We start from the raw sequence: 20,280 nt of genomic DNA on the forward strand, positions 1-20,280 counted from the left end.
CGACACCCCACGGTTCACTAATAAACACTCGCTATAGTGAATTGTCGCTTTACCGGAGGTGGAGCACATAATAGCCAATATACCTGTTGCGAACAGATATACAGGAACAGGTGTGATGCGGCGACAGATAAACATCTATCCGATAAACGTAAGCATGAATTCATACGAAAGGCGATGTTTTTTTGCATCACTAAATTTTCTTACTCAAATAACGACCAACTATTCAAACAATTTATAAGCGCCGCACTGAATAAAAATCATGCAAAGCATTGTTTCGTCATCATTATATTTATCGAACGACAGTTTACCACATAAATTTGAGACAGCACTCCATTAACTTCATTTCTAACAGATCGCTAGCAATTACAGAGGTTAAGGAGTCTTGATGAAAGTCTTCCGGCGGTGAAACCCTCGCTATGGCGAGAGCCAACACCGAAAGGGTCTCGTAAAAACGAATTTTTTAACACTCTTATTATAGGGTCAATTGACGGTGCATCGGCTATCTCTCGTAATAGCGGGGGTGTCGCCATAGCCCGTACTCGCTTTAACGAGGTTCCACTGTATTATGGATTCACTGCCACTATCTGTATGAATCACTGTCTTATGACATCAATGGGGATTTATATTGCGACCTGAGAAATTCTCTGGCACATTATTTGTTTTCTCATATCTTTTTGTTAAACTAAACATATTCCTGTCCTAAGATTAGCTGAATTTACGTGTAGTGTTTTTTTGCTATCAATATTAGGATTTCTGAAGAGATACTTAATTCATCAATTAAGATGGATGAAATTGATGGCGTGACTTGGTAAATTGCTTCATTTAAAAAAAAAAAAACTAAATTTCACATCATTACACATGTGATTCTTGCATCACATGTGAAATTGACAAAGTTTTTTATTTAAAATAAAATGGATGAATTGGTCAGTGGACCATGCACCCCAAGTTTATGAAAATATATATTTCTGTGTCTTTGTTTTTTAAATTTGTTTACGAATTTTATGAGTAAAGGCAAAATAGTGTTTACTTACATATTATTTTCATCAAAATTTTCAATTCTCAGAAAATCTCAACTACCTATACTGCTTTAGAATAGTGTTGATTGAAATGACAATTTTTGTCTTGGAAATGCAAGGGAATTTCTGTCCTATGGGTCCTGCTGGTAATGATAATAAGAGTTGAAGTTTCAGCTATTTATGAGACAAGGATTTTGTTATGGATATTTGTTGTTGCCTTGTCTACTTAATTAGTGATGTATACATATGTTGTTTTGATATTGTTTCTATCTACTTTTAACATGTGGCAAGAAATTTGAATGTGTGTAATCCTTAATTCTTTAGATGCCCTGTCAGCGTCTTTCTCAACATCCAGTTTTGGAGGCTCTGCAGCTAGTTACAGCACTCAAATGAAGGTTCAAGCAACAGGCCCACCACCTTCATCTCAAAGTTCTGTCACTCCATCAATGCCAGCGAGGACCAAGACTCAAAGGCCACGAGTACCCCCACCTTCTAAGGTGAGGAAAGTCAAATCGGCTGTCGTGGTTACGTTTGTTTTTTTTTATCCGCCATGTCTCTAAAGCTAAATAGCCATAGATGTATAAGTATGACTGTTCATATGTATATCACAGAACTATAATTTAGGCATTGAATTTTATTATCAGTTGTGATAATGACCAAAATTAGGTTTGCCGTGGGTTAAGATCAGAGTTAGGGCAAATGACAGTTTTTTCTAATTAAAATGCAGTGGATTCATTAACACACAAGTTATTGTAAAAATTATATTATTCTGAAATAATGGTCCTGACTAAAGGGGTATGCCAATACATGGTTAAGTGATCAATATTAAAAAATTATCTATGATACAGAATTATGAAGTGAAGTTATGGTGACGTCATTACTGTGTAAAACACTATTATTAAGTTTGTGGGGTACAACATTGTAACATAATGTAAACAAGCCACCATGTTGTTTGTTTAAATAATTTAAAATTATCAATGGTAGTGAGGAGGCAAGAATGGTAGTGAGGGACACGGAAAGGAAATACACTAGGGGAGTCGTGGGTTGAGAGAGTTACGTATAAGATGTGTTTTATAAGATCGGCAGAATAAGAAAAAAAGAGAGGATGCTAAGAAAAAGGAGGCGCCCACAAGAGGGAGAACCGATAGAAGGAAGGACGCGTGAATAAAAAAAAAGGTGGAGAAAGATCGAGAGAGGGATCGTGGAGGAAGATATCTGGCAGAGAGTGGAGTTGTGGAGTACTGTACCATCCGGCAGTGTTTGAGCGGAGATGCGAGCAGTGAACCTGATAATTAGACTTGAATGATTATTATAAATACACAAGGGGAAGAGTTATAAGCCCATTGGAATATAAATGGAAGTTATGCAATCTGTTTGTTATAATGATCGATTGTAATTAGGGCCCAATTAATCTTATTTCATGATATTCTGAGTATAAAAGTGTAAAAGTGATATGTTGTGCATGTTATTTTATAATGAAGTGTGTTTCTATACCCTAAGATAACACGAAACCAAATAAATAGTAGGTGAGTAGTGTTACATTAATTGGTAGTGTTACAACATGATCCAAAATGTCCACTGTACTAACAGTCACAAAGGTCTGCTATGCACCGGAGGCCATAGAATTTATCGGGGCAAAAGTTAATGCTACACAAAAGCTTTTGAGTTGGGTGGGGTGGAGGGTTTCCACTGTTTTTACTTTATCTTGGCACTGGATATGTGCAAGGTCAGGACTGTGTGAATTTAACAGAAATAATAATGAAGTCTTATTTTTTTTGGTATGTTTTAGCGGATGTGAAGCTGGGCAATGTTTATGATGAAAATGAGACTTCTTGCCTTACAACTTCCTCCCAGAATGATTAAAAAGTAGATTAATATTTTCATGTGCAGAATAGATATTGGGAATTATTATTTCCTGAGAGTAAGGGGTTTTCAAAACCTGAATAGGTGGTCAGTTGTTGAGAGGGTAATGGAGTGGGCAACCAATCTATCCCTAGATTTGACTATTTGAATTCCTAAAGCTGTGTGTTTGTTAAACTTACGTGGGGGCAATTGTGGGAGCCTCAGGGAGTGGTTGCCATCTCCCTTTCTAGAAGTTCATTTGGCTCTCCTTACGATAAATGCTGTCCCTTCCAAATGATGAAAATGTCCAGTATTTTCCAGTGATTTTTGCCTTATCACTCAAAATTGCCATTAGAGAGTGGCGCAAACACATTTTTATGGCTTCAGTGTGATCAGTTAGAGCCCATGTTGCTGACTGGTTAAATATAAATTTAGTGAGTAAATGGATAGGTTCTAGAGATATATCACAAACTGAAGAATTTTATTAAGCTAGCAGCTACATAGCTGGGGTTCAAAATCTCTGACTGGAAGTGTTGTGAATAGGGTGGTTTCCTTCATCAAAGAAAACGAAAGGCATTGATTGCGATTCGTTACCCACCATTAGTGTATTCATAATAAACAAATTACAGTGGAACCTGTTTAGTACGTTTCTGAAGGGACCACAAAAAATGAACGTACTAACCAGGAAAACGTGCTAACGAGGAAAGTAAAAAATAGCAGTCGGGGTAGCTGCAATCTGAGGAAAAGTCGTCATAATTACAATTACTATCGGTAGTTCTCGTAGGATCGCCTTCCTGAGCTCTTTTCACCTTTAAAATAAAGAAAATGGGCGCTACATTGAAAAACAATACCATGTGAATAAAAATCACAATGTTTCATAGATATCCCGAAGACAATTACTCGAAAACGGCGTCTTTCTCCCGTGATTTATCCTATATGTATTTATAGAAAGAGGACAAGTAAAGCTAAGTAATTTCTTTTTTGTCACAGGATACTCGGAGAATATAACAACAACTCTGAGTATGTCAACGGGTTGTTTTTAAACATCATAAAAATTGGACAAAATTATATTAACCTTAAATTACGGCAACAACCGTACACATTCGCTTCTGGAATAAAGCCATATCGATTGTAATATCGATCGATATATCGAATAATAACACGCAAGATTATTATATTACGACGTAATTACAAGAAGATTTTATATTATAATGTTGAAATTTTCTTTAAAAATTAGTTTAATGTCGTCTGCTTTCGTGCCGAGATCAAGTATTTTTAAGCTAAGCTTCGCGTGGAGATCCGGAGCATCGTCTGCTCCCGCAGCAGTAGTCAAATATGCACGCACCCCGTAGCATTGACGTCGTGCAGTACTGCTTTAGATAAAGTGGGAATTGGATAAGACTCATTTCTTCATCATGATAACTCGTGCAATAGCAACAAATGCCCCCTCGTGAAATTTGTGCGCAGTGGGCACTCCAGAGGCAACAGAAGGTGAGGAGCTCGGGGTGGGGAAAATTGTGGCTTCTCATTGGCTGCAGTTTTGCATAGTCAGACATTCCTGATAAATTCATCACGTCATAAGAATTGAGAAATGCATTTGGATAAATCACGGTCGAAGAAAGATATGTAGAATAAATGTAAGAATGTTAATGGCTAGTAATAATAAATTAAATCATGAATTCGGAGCTTTACGACCCTTAAGAAGATACTGGAGAACGAATTGCGGGTTGCGTCACGGCTAGCAATTGAGCGTACTAACCAGGAAAGCACAATTTTTTCAAACGTACTAACCAAATACTTTCGCCTGTATTTTGTTCCGATGGTACCGGGACCGAGAGAAATCGTCGTACTAAGGAGGAAAACGTACTAAGGAGGAACGTACTAACCAAGTTCCACTGTATTTGGTTTTTGAAATACCGGTTTAGACGAATGGCAAGGGTCAAATTTTATCCTCATTTGAAAAAGGCCAGATTGGTGCCCATGCGATGCCACTCCACGTGACATCACAGGGACCTAGTTTCTACACGAGACGATAGAAGTTATACATCGTCTGAGCATGAGGCACATAGCTCAGGGAAACATGCCTTAATAATCACCTATTAAAACTGGCTAAGGTCGGAAAGTTTTCTTCGTTTGATAAGGTATTAATAAACTTTTTTTTAGCCAAGCGCTATCAGCCAGCAGGGTACTAGGTTAGCCGCTAGCAGCCTGCGTCGTATCAGCGCTAAGCCTCGCCTCAAGGTCACCTCGCAGGGCGGGAGGGGGAACCAGAAATACGTCACGCGGAGAGACTTCCCGACATTCATACCTAAGTGTCGCGTTTTCGCGCACTTGAAAATTTTCACTTTTCATTTAATCGCGAAAAATAGATATCGTCATTTAAAAATCTAAAAGCGTGAAATATGTACTCCAGGAGTAATAATCTTTCGATTTAGGCAATAAAAAAATAATAGGAAACCACCCTATTATCACGATCAGTGAAATTTAATGCACCAATGCCCTGAGGTGCCACAATTATTGATCTTCCTCATATCGTAATTGGGTGGATGGATGTACATAGTTCTGAACTAGGCAGAGGGTGGGGTAATTTGGAGTACCATGCTGTATGAGGTAATATGACTTGGCAAGAGAACCTGACAAAGTTATTTCGTAGACTTTTATCAAACTTGGTAGGATGGCAGTGTTTGGTAATAAAAGCACAATTGTGAATTTTTTGTGCCATGAAAGCGATTGGTCAGAGATTTACTTTCAAAGTTTCTTGCTCATTAATCATTTTTCTCTGAGAGGGCTGTTGCTTACAGGCATCAGCAACCTTGGGAAATGATTGTTATTTCAATAAATATCTTACCTATAGATTGTTTCATGTGGGGAATTTTGATTCACATTTCATTGCCCAGCTTTTCATTTTATTTCAGTATTTGAATGGATACTAATGCAATTAATTTTTCTTTGATTATTTTTATGCATTTAGGAAATAAATCTTAGATATCTAGCTTTTTTGTCAGTCAATTTTCACCTTGATGTTAACTCTTAACATATTCTTAATATGTTGACCCCTAAATGTTTTAGTACATATTTTTTGTGATTCTATTGATGTTTTTTTATCAGTTACTCATGGTTCCTGAAACTTAGAAATATCAGTGCAAGTGAATCTTAAATCAATTAGATACTGTTTTGAAGTACAGTGATCTTGATGGTCTTTTCAGTCATGATCCATTGCTAAATACACAAGGTATTCAGTTATACCCATCGCTAATCGTGTAGGGTAAGAATTTTGATTGTCTGTAATTTGACTGGTTGTAAATGTATTAACATTTTTATAGGGGTATTTTTTTAATGCCTTGATGGTAGTGGTCAGGGGATGCTTGATGTGTTTATCAAAGTTCAACCATGTTTTCTCTTCATTTTCAGATTCCATCAACTGCTGTAGAAATGCCAGGTGATGCAATCAACAGTAATATTAGTTTCTTGGACGTGCAATTTGGTGGGTTGGAGTTTGGAAGTGAAACAAGTTCCTTTGACTTTTCTTCGGATCAGTCCAAATTCTCTGGTGCTGCCACTGGTAATTCAATGGATTCAGTGTCAAATTCAGGGACTTCTACTGCAATGGATCTCAATGCAACCAGTACATCAAAAAGTCAGTCAGCAAACCTTGATGGTTATTCTGGTTCAAGTCAGCAATCAAGTAAAGAGCACACCCAAGCTGGGATGTCTCTCGGGCAGAATCAGAAGGTAAGATGTGTGCATTATGAAACCATTTTTTTTCTTGAATCTTAAGCAGTGTGATTACAACATTATTTTCCGATGTAAGCAGCTGTCAGGGCCAGAAAGTATTCCATTTCCCTCAAACCAAAATGCTGAGCACAAGCCAAGTCAACAAGCATTTTCTCAACCAAGAGTTTCTGGCTCTGGATCATCAAGTATGGATATCGGGAAAAGTGATGCAGGACTATCGTATTCAGCTTCCAGCACAGTGACATACCAGAATTCTTATCAGAGTCAAAAACCTAGTGCTACTGTTTATCAGGCTCCATCAAGTTATTCAACATCATCAGGGTACACTTCCAGTCAGGTATAGTTAGGTTTTATGTGATATCGTAACGTTGTTGTATATGATAAGCTGACCAAATTTTGTTTCCCCTTATCTCGGTGAGCTAAGGTGGCGCTAGAGTAATGGTTTACTGTATGAAAGATGTTTTTGGTGATGGCTGTTGAGGCTTATTGGTATCTTAAATTTAGTCAAGGGTATGTCTGTATTTGGCTCCCTGCATATTCAAAAAGAAATGGATAATTTATTTTTATATTTGAGAAGAGATTTTTAGAGCATGTTTGAGTAAGTTCTTAAGTTGACAAGTTCAAGCATTTTTTTCTCTTATTATTTTTGATGGGGTGTAAATTATGAGGATTGGTGTATGCATGTTATGGTACATTATTATTAATTTCATGCTGTGGATGTTGACTGTTTATCTGCTGAAGTGGCTTACATTGAAAGCATGTTTATTTATATCATGGATTGAGATTGAATGTGGACTATTTATTCTTCGTCTTTACAGTCGCAGTCATCGTCGACATCTTATCCAAATTCACAGTCTCAAAATAGTTTTCCTCAAAGTCAGTCCAGTTCTGGCTATGCCAGTCAAGCCACAAACTCCTCGTATTCCTCTAGCCAAGCATCAAACTCTACTCCAAGTTACTCAAGTGCACAGAGTGTTGTGGGTGGAAATGCTGTGAGTGGTAGTGCTGGAGTTTCAAGTTCTGGGACAAGCAGTGGGTCATATGCTTCAAGTCAACCTTCAGTTTCCTCTTCATCTTCTTATCAGACTTCAGGGAGTCAGGCTGTACCTGCACCACCTGTTTCTTCTTCATCTGTAGCAACTTCATCTGCATACCAGGTAGGCTGTTTATCTGACCATTTCAGTTTTGATTTGATCATGAATTTAATTAAGGCTAATTGCTTAATAGCGGCAGTTTCTTCATGTTTATTGTGTTTTGACTGTGTATAATCACAACTTAGTATTCGTTGCTTGTTGTCCAGGAGTCATTGCGGAAGAAAAATTGGAAGCCCAGAACAGAGTAAAATTTTATGTACCGTATAACTCTGAAATTAGTCCTTCCTTTTTAATCCAATATTTCTGGCGGAAAATAAGTAGGGGACTTCATTCATCAGGACTGACTTGAGTGACTAATTAGTTAATCTGATTGTTACTGTCAAGGTGTACAGTGTGGTGGACATAATTATTTGCTGTTTGGTCATTTTAGAAACCTGTTCAAGATTTTTTAGTAATCAGGAATGTCTATTATTGCCATGTTCAGTCTGTATTCACCAGTTGTTGGAATGACCAAGGAATGATTTCAATGATTCGAAGCGTACATATGCAGTTGATGATTATTTTATTTCTGTAAAATAATATCTACTTATGGAGTACTTATGAAACATATGTAACTATTGAGGCAAACTCCTAATTGTTAAGTTAATTCGACTAGTCAGGTCAAAAGTGTCGTTTCCATGTTAAAACTACTCTTAAATCATAGGCTCATCTCATTTTCTGTGTACACGCTACTGCTGCGGATGACTTAAGAAATTAAGGCAGTTTCATTGAATTGGTTGCATTTTGCTTTGATTACGGAACTTACATAGACTTTCTTCGGAAAAGAGATTAATCATGAGGAGAAAAGTCTTTAATTTCTGTAGTGGTATGATGCATAATAAATAGGCTGCTATCTATTATTTTAAAGCCTAGTAGTTCAACATGGTACCAGATGGTAGTGTTTTTTGTTTACTCTTTTTATTTTTGCTAGGTTTTTCTTTTTTTAAATTTTTGTAATTATGATTGCACTCAGTCGTCGAATTGATATCATAATTATTCCCACCTAATAACGTTACATTGTCAATGGTTTCTGTAAATCATGTGCTAAAATTTGGTTTGGGAACCTGTGTCTTTATGGCATTCAGTACTAATGACCCAGAAATAAAATTTTTGGGGACTGAAAAAGTACCATGCTTGTCAAAAACATGGAATGAATGACGTAAAGGGTCGCATTCTTTATTGTTGAGGTTTTGACCCATTTTCACATTTGCGAGATATGGTCCACCACTATCCAATCCAATCTACTCCTCAGAGTACAACCCCATACCTCTGATATAATTCCCACACATCTCACTTCCTATTCTATAGACTTCTCCACCATTGGAAGTGCATTTTGATTGTTAATATTTTCATTTTGTATGTGAAATAGATTATACAAGCTCATATTTAACGAATTTATTTATTACATTAGGTGAAAACTAGATCTTTATGTCTACTTTTTGTTTCAATATTTTGCCCTTTTTTATACCCTATTATGAAGTTAATATTTATCACAATCTAAGAGCCCTAGTGATCAGAGATACACATTACAAAAGTTGCCCTTTTATTGACGAGGGTAACCATTTTCATAGTAATACATTCGAGAAATGTTAAGTATTTTCTGTACAAATTCAAAAGTCTTGTGCATGTCTCTTGAATATTTTATCATTTCAATATGAGTTCAGTGACCGTACAGAAAAAAATAATGGTGGTAGATGACTTAAAATCAAGGAAATGTCTCACACAGGTGTAGACTGTTTCACTTGGAATATAATTTTAACGTTAAATTCCAAAGTACTTCATATTACACACTTAGTTGAAGGTTGAATTTAAATTATTGAAAGGAGTTATTGTTTCACTTGAACACAGCTTTTAGTAAAAGTTATGAAAAACAATGCATTAACTTGTAAGTGAATATCGATTAAGAATAGTAGAAATAATTGAGGTAATCAGATAGACTGCCTCCACTAAAGAGGTCTATGAATTAGTGCTGCTCATTGGTCGTAAACTTAAGTTCCTATTTCCTTTATCTTGGTCCAAGGGTAATCATCTTTATGTTGCACAGTACTCATGAATTTCCTCATCACTGGCCCAGCATCTAAACTCCCTGCTTCTGCTTTCTAAAAAATCATATGTTCCCCTATCATGCACCATTTTTCAGTGTTACAGTCGATGATTGTAGGTGTTCTGGGCATAGTTGGCTTTGACATTGCCTTTCTCAATAAATTGTTCCACATCTTGCTAGAGATTTCTGTTGCCATAATTATGTTAGCCCATTGTAAATTCCTGGTCATTTTATTGAATCCTGTAGCTTATTTAATTTTCTCATAAAGTCCTAAGTATTTTACTGCAATTTGCAAAAGGAGTGATGGGTAGTCTCATGCTTGGAATATGTAGTTTTACTTTAACCTACTCTTAAACAGTATTTATGGATTAGGATGGCTACCAATACTCTTGCTGTACAGCCACTCTTGCTTCCCTTCCAAAATAACTGTCGGATCATGAGATAAAGTGGTGGACCATTTCATTATCCAACAAAGAAGTTTTTTTATTTATGGGTTTTATGGCAAGCCTCTTTACCGAGACAAAATAATTTTTCCGTTTGATATTTAGTACAGGCAGTCCTCGACTTACGTACAATTCACACTTTCATACATGCCAAATTGACACCTTTTACTTGACTTTAATACGGTAAATTTGGAATTTCGTACATTTGTCTGTAATTTTTTGAAATTCCCGGGATATTTTATAATAACATCCCAACATTCAACTATTTCATGTAACAGTACATGCAGACAATACGAACTTATACGATCACAGTGTTAACCATGTTGACTTGAATCTTTCTTTTGCTGTTTTTGAACTTAACCCCTAATTAGTATAGAACTCAATGGTTCGACTTTCGTACACGTTTTCAGGAATGCATTGTGTGCAAAAGTCCGGGGCCGCCTGTACTCCTATCGTAAAAAAATACTTAAATTATGGAAAAGCATTAGTTGCATGGGTGTAACTGGGTTACTCTAGAGAATAACAACACTCTTAAGACAACTCAGCTGGTCCCTCCCCCCATCCATTGGTCTAAACACTTGATCAGAGTAGTGGTCTTAATTGCAGCGTGAAGCTGACTTACCACTTCGTAAGAATATTTTAAACCAAAATTTATTCCTCTTTCCAATAATTAAAGTTGAATTATGAATGTTTTGCAGGGACATTGCCTTATAATTCAAAAATCTAGTCTTAATATTAACTGGCTAAAATTTTCTATTGATAACAAGAGTATTTAATTAAGAAGAATATTAATGAACTAGAGTTCCTTTGTGGAAGTAATAGCCATTTCATGAAGAGTTTGATAATAAATAGTTTTAGAGGCAATAAAGGTGCCTGTGTTTTCAGTGAATAGGTTTATCAGGGGGATAAAGATCCGTGTTTACAAATTGGTTGGCTGCCTGTATAGATGAACTCACATTGAGTTATTCAGAATTATTTCCCTAAGAAGTTTGCTCTGAAATTAAAGAGAAAAAAACACTACAAGACAACACAATGAGTCAGGCAGCGTGAAAAAAAGATTACTCTAAAGTTAGCATAGCTTAAGAATTTTTTTGGCTTGGTAGTTAGGAAGTGTGAAATAGTATAAATATAAAATCAAAACTTAGATTTTGAAATATGAAGTAGATATTATTGTGATCCATTAGTGGAGGTAATTTGCAAGAGCTGTGATGGTGCTGCAGTCAGGGTTCCCACTCAACCGTGAAAACCTTAAAACCGTGAATAAGCCGTGAATTTCGTCTACCGTGAAAAAACCTGGAAATAGCCGTGAATTTCGTCACAAAACCTTAGAAATCTCTCAAACTTGATTTTAGATTTACGATAGACAGAAGAAAAATCGATGTTTCAATCATGCTTCAAGGCCGAGTCATGTGCAGATACTGTCCACTCACACGTGTATTCGAAGCACATTATTGATTGTTCCGTGTGCCATGACTGCACATTGACCTTAAGCCTGCGATTGGAAGACATTAACCCTGGCAAAAAATCAGGCACTTCTTCACTTCCCTACCACCCTGCTCTCTCCATTTTCCCACTCACACTCTTTAGCCAGACCTGAATTTTGCTAACTTTAGGTGACGTCATAAGAGATAGCGCTTTCATTGCTGTGTTTGCATTCATGGCGTCTGTTGCGTTTGATACATTTTTAGTTAACATGCGGCTGATGATTGTTGTGTGATCAATATTTCTGCTTAAAATACCTTACCTACAAACCGTGAATTTGATGACATTTATACCGTGAAAACCTGGAAAAAACCGTCAATTTTATAATGTAGTTAGAGTGGGAATCCTGTGCAGTAGAGTGAAATTTACTTAGTTTTGCAAAACTTTTTCCACATGAATTGTTGGCCTGACCTTGAGAAAAACCTTATTAGAGGAAATTTTTTGGGCTTGTAAGAATTGGAATCTTAACCATTGAAAAGTCAAATTTTGGGGCATTTTTTTATAGTGTGTCTCTGTTAAACCTAGGCAATTAATTTGTTCCCCAATTTTAAGTATTTTTTGCAACAGGATCTGGATTGGTACATGGTAGAGATCATTTAAATTTCATAATTGAAATTGAATGAGCTATGGGAAAACTTCCACTGGGAAAGCATCATTGCAACACTGACAAAACATCCTAGATATGTAACATGCATCTCACTGGCTGCTTTGTTATTTAATGCTTTCAATCAGCCAAAATCCTTACATAATATTGCTCAGATGTCTTTGTTTAATAAAAAACAGTGCTCTTGTAGGTGGAAGAATCTGCAGTAATGCCTTGAAATGAAATGTTGATACTGTCGTCTCGATAACAGTCATGCTCGTGGATAGCCCCGATATCGTTTGGGTTCATCTAAGTGCTCATTGTGCTCAGCAGGCAAAACTTAATTTCTTCTTTTGTCTTTATGTTCTGCGAAGTTTTTTCACTAATTTAGAAATAATTTTTGTGGAGTTGACTTTTTCTGCGGTTGTCGTATGATATGAGAAACACTAAAGTGGCATCTAATGAGAGCGTGAAACTTCCGATGAAAAAAAAAAGTAAACACCTGACTCATGTGAAGTTTCAACTATTTTTCTGCAAAAAATGTTTAAGTTTGTGAAAGGATGTCAGACCAAGTATTTGTGTACATTTCTCTGCATATATGATATAAAACTTTTTTGCCGCGAACCAATGTACCAAACATATTTCGAGCCATTTTTTATAAGAAAAAGTTATGATATTTTTAATGGTAAAATTCGCGTTTGCTAGGTGAGATCGTTCCTGTAAAAATACAGACTAGGTTAACGGATAGTGTATCTAGGTTAACAGATAATTCCCTCGGTCGGTCACTGCTCATCAGCTATTGAGTATGTACCAAAATACATCTTCATCCCTTGTGCAAAGACCCATGGTGGATCAAAACCTTACATCTCTATCGTAGGTACGCCCTTTTGGGGGAGCGGGAGCAAGGACCTTTATTGTCCTCCCAAGCTTTTTTGCCCTGTTGTTTAGAGATATGTTTGAGCTTGTTGTTTGAACTTGTTAAAATTCCCACTGCTTTCCTAAAACTTTTATAATTTGCAGTCCAGAGATATACAGTGTAGCTCTGGTTATTTTTATGAACGGTTCTCCGTACAAAAATGGTGTTGAGAATGCTACTGAAATGAATGATGTTACAAAATTTATTACTCATATGTGGTTATTAAGTGAGTTATAAAAGTGTTTGAATGTGCAATTATGCAATTCGTGACCATTTCATAATTACCATTGTTAAAGCTTCATGTAATTCTCCTGGTGTTTCTTTATGCATTTGGAAGTTTGCATGTGCTTAACTTATTTGAACTAAAATTGCATTGTGTCTTTCAGCTTTTTGAGTTTCATTAACATTTTATGTCAATATGGAACTCCTTTTTGTTTTGTCCTTATGAGTGTCCTTCTTTATCATGAACTTTTTGCCTTATGGTGTATTTGACTTGTTTCATTAACAGTTTTAAGGTTTGACCTGATACATGTATGGTGTTGGAAACAATTTTAATGGCCAATTCAATGTTTTCTTAAGTAGATTTGGGGTTTATCAGAATGTTGGATGTTATTATCAGTGGAAAACAGACCGTTTTGATTTGTAGTTTCATTAAATCTTCGGTGTCACCCAGAACATACCACTTAATTTAGCAGCAGTTGGTTGGGACCATAAAAATTTACAATAGAAGGACATAAATGTTATATCAAAGCTGGCTAAAGACAAATTTTGACTGTTTATGCCTATATCATAGTATACATTTTGTTCTTAAGCCAATGCGTACAATATATTTGGGGTAATAAGTATTAGAAAATTCTTATATATAATTAATATTCGAGTTGGATCATTCTTGAATTGCTCAGTCATGTAGTGCTTTCAAAAATAGAAATCTAATTGAGTAAAATAACTTAAGTCTAGGACTTTGTATATGAATAGAATTTTGTATATGGTTAGCAATACTCTAGCATTAGATGGCCTCCCTTAGGCCATGATAAATTTAATCATCCAGTTGGAAGCCTTTGATACTCTTCGAATGAGATGGGCTGGGTATCGTGCTAAGCAAAGTTGGGGGCTTTTGATTACACAATATGATCATGTAAGCACTCAAGTTTCATGTATTTCTTGAGAAAACTTTTAGATTTCATCAAAATATCATTGTTTTATACTTCATGATTATTTTATAACCTGGAATTTTCTTGTTTGGGGAGTAATGTTAAAGTTACATTGTAGGTCCTTAATTGTAATAATGGCATTCGTAACTGAAGTCAATCTGCAATGGCTAATGGCTAACCCCCACCTCCTGTAACTTGGTTACCAAAGACCCCCGAAGGCAGATGAGTTACCCTCCTTAAAAAAATTTCTAGTATCATGACATTTTTAGTTATTGATTATATTAATGCTACTTTAGTAACCCCCTCAAACATAGTTCAAAAAGGACCCAAAAAAATGGCTCACTGCACCATCAACCCATTATCTTTTATCTAAAGCTGAATGATATTTAATGGCTACAGAAAAAAATACAGGTATCAGGCCAACCTAAGTGGTGATCTTGTTTGAGTAATGGCAATTTCAATATTTGTCTTGTGTGCGTGTATGTGAGTGCATAAATAATTTTCTCCATTAGGTGGCTGGCAGTACGGCCTCAACGCCGTCCGCCCCTCCTGGTCCTCCTTCCTCTTTCCCATCGTCAATGAGTCAGTCTGCCTCAGCTAACTCATATCCCAGCCAGTCAACCTACCAATCTTCGGGGCAGAGTGGGTATGCCAGCTCGAGTTCTATGGGACAGTCGAGTGGTAGCTCAGCGGGCTACACGTCTTCAAGTGCGGGGCAATACCAGAATAGCTATGGCAGCTCGTCAGTTGCCACATCCCAAAGTCATTCAGCTTTGCATACGACGGGAACTGGAGGCTCCAAGATTGGTAGCTCACTTAATTCGACATCAAAGGAGCCCCAGGTAAATTAATTGGTTTATGTCCGATCACTCCCATCCCTTGTATATATCTATTTCAACTTCGGATTACAATGTCTTTTATTTTTGCACTGGTATTTAGTGGGAGTAAATGTTGGATTTTAGGTTGTCAGTAGTCAGGCTCCATTTTCCACATGAGTAAAAAGATGAGAAATGTCAAACTGTGGGAAATTCTCAATGGGTTAAGTGAAAGGTATTTGGTTTTAAAAATAACCTAGGGTAAGGGATGAAGTTAAAGGTGAATTATTTGTTAGGTAAAATAATTGTATTTTTAGTGTTGTTATTTGCTGGAAATGTATCTGGGAATTCATGAGCCAGTAAGGTCACAATTTTTTTTTGCGTAAGGAGGCAATATGTGGCTGACGTCAAGGATCTTTGCACTGAAGTGATACTGAAGGGAGCATACCAAGAAAGTCTAGTGCTTCTCTATCTTATACGCCTGGATTTTCAAGAAAATTCATATGATCAACTAGCTACTGTAATTATTTACAGAACGTTATTGATAGTGAAATAAAAACACAGTACTATTCCACAACCTTATATTTTTTGAGTCTACTAGTTTCAATGTTTACACCGTCATTATCAAGACTAACTGAGAATGAGGAACTTGCATGGGTCGTAGATTGCTCTAAAAACTATTTTGAATAGGTCAAATGGATACATTAGCTCACAAAAATACCTTCAGTTTCTCCATTCAACATCAAAAGAAATAAAAAAATTGCATTTAAAATCGAGAAAAATTTCTCTGAGCCGACCACTGCGCGAAGACACCCGAGCGTTGCCGAGGCCAGGCGTGACGTCATAGGTGCCTAAACAACCACAGGGAGTTGGAAAATACGCTAAGCGCTTGGTGTAAAATTTGTTTTGAGGGAGTATTTAGCCGCTCATCATCACTTTATTTTGTTCTGTTATTCTTGGGCAAGTTTTCCTATTGCTATTGTGCCTAGATTATTACTTGGGATATTAATAACGCGGCATCGGGATGATGAAGTACAAGCGTTTCACTTCGTGTGTTTTAGTTATCAGAAAAATGGATGATAACGTTGCCACTCGTTCGAATAGTACACCTGAAATTCATCTACGTCTACATAATACCCCGCAAGCCGCCTTTAAGGCGTGTGGCATGGGATGTTAGGACACCAGCCTTTTTTTAGGACACCAAAAATTGATGCCATGACTCTCATGGAATTTGCTAAGACAAATTATTGCTATACGTTGGCGGCAAATCGAGTTGTAAAAGAAACTTGTAATACTGGAGGATAACGATCGTAAGCTGTGCTGTTGAATTTGGCAACGCCCGATTAGCGGAGAAGGTAGTCCTATCCGTCCTACGGTACGAATTCACAGCAAAACAGTCTGCACACAATCCACATGTGATATCGCGATCGGTTCCGCTGCCAACACACACACAAGCTACAACCTATTTCAATAATATAGGTAAATCCATAAACAATATACTAGCATATACCATAAAAATATAGCGGGAAATAGGCAAATACTCTTATCAAAAACTGGATGTCACTGTCACATTCTTATATTCATCACATACAACTTACAATAACAGAACTCGTTATGATGAATACAACTATTTATTCACTGATTCACCCTTAAATTAGCCCACACAAGTGACACAGGTGACATTTCTCACTACTATTCGTTGAAATAATGGAATAACAAACTTCACACACAGTTTTTATTTCAATAGCGTGATCGTGAAATGTCATATCTACTGTGACAACGGAGATTAGCACGCCACTGACAACTTTTACACTACTGTTAGACATTTATCGATAGCGTAATAGCACTTTTTACAATTCAATCACGATGGAACACTGACAACTCTTGGCCGATATTTTTCAACCTTGTCAAACTTTGTGCATTTCAACCACTGACACTGTGATTATTAGCAGTAGTTTAACGGGAGACGTCACGTTGAAAATAACACTATTTTGGCACAAAAATGTTCCTAGAGATCTCCAATCAGCGAGCAAAAGTTGCATTGACTGGAATTCACCCCATAATACAAGCACAGACAGTCCTAAACGACGAATTCTCCGGTACCTACGAATAAACGGATGAAGTTATTGTATATAAAAGCTAAGCGGACATCAGTAAACATCAAAATCGTTCTAATTGCATACTTAAATGAATGATATACCGTCGATAACATCAACTTACAATTAACGTATCCCCCTTCCAATGGCCGTGGCTCAGACTCCTACAACGATGTTATTTAGGTATTATATAATTTTTGGTTTAACTGCACCAGTTTTATATTTTATGCCCGTACTCAGATATTAATATTATAAATAATGCAAAATATGAGGGCTTCCAAGCCTCTATCGTCGGATATTTATCTTTAAATATAAAATAATCAACACGTCTAACAAACGAAGCTTTCACAACTGCTGGCAACTATTACAAACAATCACAACAATAGCTTCGCGTGATGTTTAGGCACCTTTGACGTCATCGAGGCTTCGTCGGCAGTGGCTTGGGGGGTGAGGTAGTTTTTCCCGCGCTTTAAAATTCGTAATATTTATCATTAAATATCTCGCGAAGGAAAACTCAGATAAACATGCGGTTTTCTTTGTTGTATTCAGAAAATAATAATCTGTCCGCCTGTGAAATAAAAAAAAATCATGCAAGTTCCCCATTGCATACAACATCCAGCCTTATTTATCCAACAATAGTGTGAGGGTGCTAAAGAAATACTGATTAAGTGGGTGAAAGCACCCACCAAGTTGGCGTATAATCAGTGATGGTCTCAACTCTCTCTGTGATTTCGATATCAAATGTGCTCTTTAATATGTTACGGTCTGATTCTTAGACAACCCAGAGTGTGATGTTCACGCTATAGTCTGACCATCATAAGTTGGCTCTTGGACATTAAACAGTCATCTAATCAGTTAAAGCCTTGAATGCTGATTGGGAAATGTGGGGTTATGTATCATATGAAGCAGATATGGCAGCTCTTGTTTACATCAGATGACTGTTCGGTTAACTCCTGATTATCCGAGTTATTGGTGGGGCAAGGTGGCACAAATAATTGGAAAGCATGGGTAATCCAAACTTTCACTTTTATTTCTTATAATGCTAATAGTGTTGTTATTTTAAATTACTACAAGGACTCCTTGAGTGGTGTCTCTACCTGACGGTGGATATTTTTAGCAGCAGCAGTATCGTCATTGTACATGAATTCTCGGTGCTCCATATACTTCAGCAAACTGTCTAGACAGGCAAGCGCCTTGCTATGACTTATGCATTTGCTACTCCCTTCGTCTCTGCTTCCACTTCCCCCGCTGCCGTCACTTACATTACTCCCTTCCTCTCCTGTTTGACCTAGTCGCTGCATAAACATGCCGGTGTGTGACGATAATCTCCGGTTCCCTTGGGCTATATTTAACCGCATGTGAGGGCATGGCTATAATTGTACATTTGCAGAATAAGAAGTATCTTTAAAGGTGGTAGATATCATTTTCTTAATTTGCGATTGCCTATGCATTGAAGAAATATTCTAAAAATATTTAGTTTTTTCTGCTGCTTATTGTCTTCTGCAATAAGAGAGCAGACATGACCTTGACTCATACCTTGATAGTAAGTAAAGAAAATAATTACCTTCTATGAGGGAAATTTTAATGGAAATAGTATGTGCAACCTTGCATAAAAATATGTTAATCCAGGTATTTTTTTCGTCAATTTTATTTTTTATATAAATCAGGAAGTAATGAAGAAGGTAAAACCCATGCACATACAAACCACTCAATGATTGCATTTTGATTATTTATTTTTTATGTTATAATTAGTGAGAATTTCCTTCATGCTGGTTTTCTCCTTTGCAATCAAATATCAGATAATGCAAAATACTTCTGATATCATTGATTTTGCAATGAAGTGTCATGATGAAACTTCAATAAATCAGCAGTTAAATAAAAACCCGTCTTGAACCCTTACTGATTGTTACTCCATACCTGTAACTTAGCCAGTGTTGCAACAGTGAACAGTGCTTCTTTCAGAGCTGTTTAGTTTCAAAGGATTTAAATTGAACAAAATTTTACAACTTGAGGCTGTGAGAAACTAAGCTGAGCAGTTGAGGTGCACTTCATCTCCAGTTAAAGAAAACAAATTTCAACTTTAGAATCCGTATTTTTAGTTAGTGGATCTGCAGAAATAGTGAGCAAAAGTTTGAAAGAGGTTGTATAACAGGATATAATAGGTAAGAATTTATTCAAAGGAGTCTGAAATTTCTTATTTAAATGTTTCATCTTGTTTTCAATCTATTTGTCATGAACCTGGCATGAAAAATGTGAGAATTGCTAAATTTTTGTGTTCAGTTTTTGAAATTTTCCATTTGGAAGTATTTTTGGTGATTCCTTTCTTCCTGTTTTGCTTTTTTTTTGGTGTTAATTTTGGTAATATGTTGAAACAGTATAATTCTGTTACTAAATTCATAAGTTTTTGTTGCATAATCCCTATAATAGTTACAGTTTGAGGTTACATGTTTATGTATTTAAGGTTTTTATGTTTGTGTGGAGCTTTGGCTTTGTGTTGTTGTTGTGTGATATCTCAAAAAACCTCATGCTGAATTAGAGAGTGAAGTTATTAAGTCATGGTTGCCAAAGAGCATAGTCTTTTGGCTACCATTTTGTGGCAATTATAAGCTTTATATATCATTTTGTAAGCAGTTTAAAAATTAAAAAATAGCTATTCTTAATGTATTGGATACTTAAGGTAGAATGCAGTTCTATTCATGAGCTATGATTCAATATGTAAAGTAAGCTGTGAAAAAAGTTGATGTAAGACCAGAATAATTATGCTTAATATAAATTTCTTTATTCTTTTAAAGTTTGTTAATTCATAGAAATACTGAAAGCACTTGAAGACTGTACCTATACATAATAGAACTACAAAATAAAGCGCTTTAACTAACATTAGTATGGAGGGAAGAATAGGTTGTGTTTTCATGGTGTAAAGAAAATGTTTTCATCTATTGATTGGTGAGCACATTTAATTCATTCAGGGGCTCATAAATTTGGAATTCAAGAAGAATTGTGGTATCAGCTTGCCTATAAATGGGA

The 20,280-nt window shown here is 36.3% G+C and overlaps 1 protein-coding gene across 7 annotated transcripts in view; it reads left to right on the forward strand.

Annotated features, from left to right (window-relative positions):
- Positions 1–20,280, forward strand: part of LOC124169428 (protein lingerer) — a 63,953-nt gene that overhangs the window by 18,534 nt on the left and 25,139 nt on the right. For 5 of the 7 annotated variants that reach the window (XM_046548019.1, XM_046548020.1, XM_046548021.1 and 2 more), the window contains 5 exons: positions 1,341–1,513; positions 6,270–6,590; positions 6,673–6,930; positions 7,412–7,750; positions 14,858–15,187. In XM_046548019.1, the coding sequence (XP_046403975.1) occupies positions 1,341–1,513; positions 6,270–6,590; positions 6,673–6,930; positions 7,412–7,750; positions 14,858–15,187 (1,421 nt within the window). The remainder of the gene's footprint in view (positions 1–1,340; positions 1,514–6,269; positions 6,591–6,672; positions 6,931–7,411; positions 7,751–14,857; positions 15,188–20,280) is intronic. The other 2 variants (XM_046548024.1, XM_046548023.1) reach the window with 2 other exon arrangements.

Source organism: Ischnura elegans, chromosome 12, assembly GCF_921293095.1.
Source record: "Ischnura elegans chromosome 12, ioIscEleg1.1, whole genome shotgun sequence".
Lineage (NCBI taxonomy): Eukaryota > Metazoa > Arthropoda > Insecta > Odonata > Coenagrionidae > Ischnura > Ischnura elegans.